Genomic DNA, 6093 nt, shown 5'->3' with positions numbered 1-6093 from the left:
GCAATTCTCCTGCCTCAGCCTCCCGAGTAGCTGGGATTACAGGCATGTGCCACCATGCCCAGCTAATTTTTGTATTTTTTAGTAGAGATGGGGTTTCACCATGTTGGCCAGGATGGTTTCGATCTCTTGACCTCATGATCAGCCCGCCTCGGCCTCCCAAAGTGCTGGGATTACAGGCGTGAGCCACCGCGCCCGGCCTTTGCCAAATTTTCTTATAATGAACACATATTGTTTCTTCTTTTTCTTTTTCTTTCCTTTCCTTATTTTTATTTTTATTTTTTTTGGGACAGGGTCTTGCTCTGTTGCCCAGGCTGGAGTGCAGTGGTGTGATCTCAGCTCACTGTAGCCTCAACCTCCCAGGCTCAAGTGATCCTCCCATCTCAGCCTCCTGAGTACTTGGGATTACCGGTGTGTGTCACTATACCCAGCTATTTTTTTGTATTTTTTTAGAGACAGGGTTTCGCCATTTTACCAAGACTGGTCTCAAACTCCTGGACTCAAAGGATCTGCCTGAACTGGCCTCCCAAAGTGCTGGGATTACAGGCGTGAGCCACTGCACCAGCCCACGAACAGGTATTACCTCTATCACTAAGAGAAGATGTTTAAATAATACCAAAACATATAGTTAGTACTCCTTGATTGTTGCTTTTGATTTCAAGTCTTGAGTGGGAAAAGGGAGCATACCTTTGATGGAGCGTTCTATCACTTTTTCTACTCACCACCACTGATTTGAGGGAAGTCACCCTCCAAGGACACCATAGTCACTCTTTGAAAATGACAAAAGTCTGACTACAGACATCCCTTCCTTATTCTTCTACTAAATTCTAGAATACAACGGTAATTCTTTCCAAGGTCAAAAGCCCGTTTCCCTTACTGAAGGAAATTTTTTTAAAAAGTTTTTATTTTGGAATAATTACAGATTCACAGGAAGTTGCAAAGATAATACAGAGTGGTCCTTTGTACCCTTCACCCACTTTCCTCCTGAAGCAACTTTTAATTATGAATTATTTCATTAATTTTATTCTTTTTTTTTTTTTTTTGAGACAAGGTTTCAGTTTGTCACCCAGGCTGGAGGTCGGTGGCAATGTTAATAGCTCAATGAAGACTTGACCTCCTGGGCTCAAGCAATCCTCCCGCCTCAGCCTCCCAAAGTGCTGGGATTTCAGGCATGAGCCACCATGTCTAGCCAATTTGGTTTTTTCTTATAGTTGAGATGAGTGCTGGGGAGCAGTGTCAGTTCTAAAGGCAAATCTAACAGTCTATTCTGTTTCTCTACTTTGAAAACACGGAAATCACTTTTTTCTAAGTTCCTACAGTTTATTCTGAGTCACAGATGTTTGAAAAGAAATTCCAGCCTGTTCTTTTATAAAGTTATACTGCAATACCAACACAAAAATGTATCCACTTGGTTGTAGTTTCGTTCAAGAGTGCATTTGTGCTACACTCCATTATATGAAATTACTCAGCACTGGCAATTACTCTCTTTGGCTTGGGTGGTCTAAAGGATGAGAAGAAAGAGGGTAGAAAAGATGATTTTGATTGATATAAATTAGGGCTTCTTTCCTGTCATCTTTGATTTGTTTGGCTTCATCAATTTGCAACACTGAGGCTTAAAAATAATAATAATTGGGCAGGCTGCAGTGGCTCATGCCTGTAATTCGAACTTTGGGAGGTCAAGGTGGGAGGATCACTCAAGCCCAGGAATTCAAGGCTTAGTGAGCTGTGATTGTGCTACTGTACTCCAGCCTAGACGACAGAGTGAGACCTGGTCTCTTAAAGGTAAGTACTAATAAAAATAATACTCAATTAAGTCACATATTCTTTTTTTGACAGTCTTGCTCTGTCTCCCAGGCTGGAGTGCAGTACCACATCTTGGCTCACTGAACCACCTCCTCCCGGGTTCAAGTGATTCTCCGACCTCAGCATCTTGAGTAGCTGGGACTACAGGCATGCGCCACCACGCCTGGCTAATTTTTGTATTTTTAGTAGAGATAGGGTTTTACCATGTTGGTTAGGCTGGTCTTGAACTTCTGACCTTGAGTGATCTTCTCACGTCAGCCTCCCAAAGTGCTGGGATTACAGGCATGAGCCACCACATCCAGCCAAGTCACATATTCCTGATGATGAGATTTACACCTGATTTAAACAGACAAAACACTACATTTTTTGCCAGGTTGCTAAGGTGAAAGCGTGGCAGCACAGAAGCAGCAGGAGTCTTCGGTTACATGTAACATCAGGGTACTGTGACCTGGAGTCCTGTTGCCCAGATTTCAACCACGCTGTCTTAGTCTGTTTTGTGTTGCTGTAACAGAATCCCAGACTGGGTCCTTTTTTTTTTTCCTTTCTTATGTCATTTGCACTGGAGCACAAACTCCAAGGCTCAAGTGATCCTTCCACCTTGGCCTCCCAAAGTGCTAGAATTACAAGCATGAGCCACTGTGCTTGGTTCAAGACTGAGTACCACATTAAAAAAAAGAAACTGATTTCTTATCATGCTAGATCCTGGGAAAGTCAAGGTCGAGGAGGCCTGAATTCGGCAAGTGCCGTCATATTGTATCATCGGACAGCAGGAAGTGGAAGGGCAAGCAAGGGTGAGGGCAGGAGACAGAGAGGGCTGAACTCACTTTTCTCACAGTCTGCACTAGTGATAATGAGCCCACTCCTACAATAATGAAATTCACCCAGTTATGAGGGCAGAACCCTCATGTCCTAATCAACTCTAACTCTAAATACTGTCACAGTGGCAATCAAGTTTCAACATTTTGGAGAGGACATTCAGACTGCCTCTGGTCCACCCAAACTCATACTAAATACTTTCATTACATCCCAATGGCCCCAAAAGGTTTTGACTTGTTCTAGTACCAGCTCAAAAGCTCAAAGTCCAGAGTCTGATCAAAATCAGATAGGGTTGGGCATCCAAGCACAATTCATGCTGAGGAAATTCCTCTCCATCTGTAAGTTTATGAAATCAGTAAGTTACATGCTTCCAAAATGCAATGTTGGAACAGATATAGAATGGACATTCCTTTTTCAAAAGGGAGAAATGTGAAACTGGTTCACAGAAAATCTAAAACTAACAGTGAAAACAACAGTAAGTCTTAAACCTGGAGAATAATTTGTTGACCCTGTGTCCTGCAACGTGGTTCAAGACTGGGCACCGTATTAAAAAAGAAATTGATTTCTTATCATTCTGGTGGTTAAGGTAAAGCACTAGTCAGACTTATCAGAATTGTCCACAGTCAGCCATGGTGATCTTCTTGCTGGCTTTGCCATTCCTGGACCCAAAGTGCTCCGTGGCGTCCACAGTATTCATGCCTTCTTTCACCTTGCCAGAGACCACATGCTTGCCATCCAACCACTCCATCTTGGCTGTGCAGAAGAAAAACTGGGAACCATTTGTGTTGGGTCCAGCATTTGCCACGGACAAGCTGCCAGGGCCTGTACGCTTCAGGACGGAGTTTTCATCATCAAATTTCTCCCCATAGGTGGACTTGCCACCAGTGCCATTACTGCGTGTGAAGTCACCACCCTGACACACAAACCTGGAATAATTCAGTGAAAGCAGGAACCCTTGTAACCAAATCCTTTCTCTCCAGTGATCACAGCATGAAAGTTTTCTGCTGTCTTTGGAAGCATGTCTATAAACAGCTCGAAGGAGACGCAGCCCAAGGTTCACCATCGGAGGCGCTAAGAACACGGTGGGGTCGACCATGGCTGATATGGGGCTTCCGGCAGTGGCGGCCTCTGCAAATCTAAGTTGTTTCTCTTGATTCTAAATATAACCTCTGTTAAGACTGGACAAAATTTTTACCTCTTACCAAATAATGATTTAAATATCTTTTTTTACTTTCTGTAGATTATTTAGATGGCTTAATTCCATTTTGATTTTAAGATAGCTTTTTCTTTTCTGATACTATCCTAAAAAGACTGATGGAATATATTAATTAAAGTGAAAATGTTTAACAAATTGTATTACAATCAATATAGTTTAAATAATTTTGAACCATCCTTTACCCATTCCCTCTCAAAGCTGTTTAGTCTCCTAAAATTGCAGAATCCAGCGCTAAAAAAAGGACATTAGGACTTTTCTGGTTCAGCCTCCTCATTTCGTAGTTATGGGCACATTGTCTCTTTGCCTTGGTCTCTGAATATTTATAAAGTACACATTTGAAATTGTGAAAAACATGACTCTCAGAAAAATACAAAATGAGCACATATCAGTGGTATTCCCAATTAATGAGGGAATCCATCAGATGTTAAAGCAGTTCAAAGAGTAGCTGAGAATCTAGACTTATATAGGCAAACCAATTGATTTCCACCTAAGATTTAGAATGGGCTAACCCTCTAGCAGGGCCAAATACATAACCTTTGGGGTTCTGCTTCTCTGGATAAAAATTATTTATATCCCTACTGGACAAATACAGTCCATTCTTATTATTTACAGATCCAATATCTGTGAATTTGCTTACACACTACAGTTTATTTGTAACCCCTAAATTAATACTCAAGACACCTTCGTGCTCCTTTGAGGCCGTGCACAGAGCAGTGAAAGATCTGAGTTGCCTGATGTGCCCACTCACAGTTGAGTTCGAAAGAGGTGGCACTACCTTCATGTGTCAGGTCTCATACCATAACCAAATGTCTTTCTGCCATCTGTACAGTGCCGTGCTTTTTGCATCTTTGTGCTTTTTGTTGGTGATTTCACTGTTTTCAAATGGCCCTCAAGCACAGGGCTGAAGGGCTGTTTAGTGTTCCTAAGAGCAAGAAATCTGTGATGTGCCTTGAACAGAAAACATGTGTTTTGTTCAGGCATAAGTTATAGTACTGCTGGTCATAAGTTCAGTGTTAATTAATCAACTATACATAATATATATAGCAATCTATCTATCTAGATTAAGTATCTTTAAACAGAAACATACATGAAACAAGGTTTTGTATTGATCAGTTGGCAGACATTTTCTATCTGAGGCTTATTTTTGCTGTAGAAGAAACGGTTCCGTATTTGCTGACTCAGTGTTCACGGCAGCTTCATAGAACGTAACTACCTTGAATAGTGAACCCAGTTGTAACTACATGTTAGTCTCTGCCCCTGCAGCATTACGAAATAGCCTGTAAATAGAAAGCCAAGACTAGCCCTGTACCATATGTCAACCCAGTATTTCTTTTGCTTATTTCCATTTGGTTAACATTTCTGGCAATATTTAATTCGCTTTGTAAAATGCCTTGACATGTAAATGCCTTAAGCTATGAAACGTAAAGCAGGATATACTCCTCTGGTGATACTTTGTCCAGTACTAAGTAGAGTGTATTTTTCTCCTCTTAATCCCCGAATTGCACTGTCTTGTAATATATAAAACTCAGTGTCGGCTGAGCGCAGTGGCTCATGCCTGTAATCCCAGCACTTTGGGAGACTCAGGCGGTTGGCTCACTTGAGCTCAGGAGTTCGAGACCAGCCTGACCAACATGCTGAAATCCCGTCTCTACCAAAAATACAAAATTAGCCAGGCATGGTGGCAGGCACCTGTAGTCCCAGCTACTCAGGAGGCTAAGGCAGGAGAATGGCTTGAAACCAAGAGGCAGAAGTTGTAGTGAGCCAAGAATGTGCCACTGTACTCCAGCCTGAGTGACAGAGTGAGACTCCATCTCAAAACAAAACAACAAAAACTCAGTATCGTGCACTTCAAACCTCACCACTTTAAAAGCCACGTTTAAGCTGTTATTCCTTGGCTGTTAAATCCCTTTCTGCTATCCCTGCTCTTTGGAAAACGCACATGTCAATGTTGCAGTTGTGATATATGTTTTTCCTCTAACCCAATGTAAAATTGTGTCAGACCATTAAAATCCCCTTAGAGAAGTTTAGAGGACATCATTGAGGAAGGATTGTTACTAATAAGAGCCATTTGGCTAATTTACAAGGCTTGCAGTAGTAGCATCAGAAGATGATTCATCCGGTTCTGCCACTCACCAGTAGTGTCATCTTGAGTAAGTCATTTAATTACTCTGTGCTTTATTTCTCATCTCTGAAATGAAGCTGATAATCACCTAGGCTGCTTCCCTTCCGTTATGATGTTAGGGCCAAACTGGAAGCACATA

The 6093-nt window shown here is 41.8% G+C and overlaps 1 protein-coding gene across 1 annotated transcript; it reads right to left on the bottom strand.

Annotated features, from left to right (window-relative positions):
- Positions 1-3223: 3223 nt before the first annotated feature.
- On the bottom strand, positions 3224-3811 carry LOC108287716 (peptidyl-prolyl cis-trans isomerase A-like). The gene has a single exon (XM_037730560.1). It carries the CDS (start codon positions 3710-3712, stop codon positions 3224-3226), a length of 489 nt encoding a protein of 162 aa, XP_037586488.1. The 5' UTR covers positions 3713-3811.
- Between the last annotated feature and the right edge of the window lie 2282 nt (positions 3812-6093).

Source organism: Cebus imitator, unplaced genomic scaffold (genome assembly GCF_001604975.1).
Source record: "Cebus imitator isolate Cc_AM_T3 unplaced genomic scaffold, Cebus_imitator-1.0 Scaffold353, whole genome shotgun sequence".
Lineage (NCBI taxonomy): Eukaryota > Metazoa > Chordata > Mammalia > Primates > Cebidae > Cebus > Cebus imitator.
Note: the sequence above shows the minus strand (reverse complement) of the source record. Positions and strands in the feature narration are given on the sequence as shown.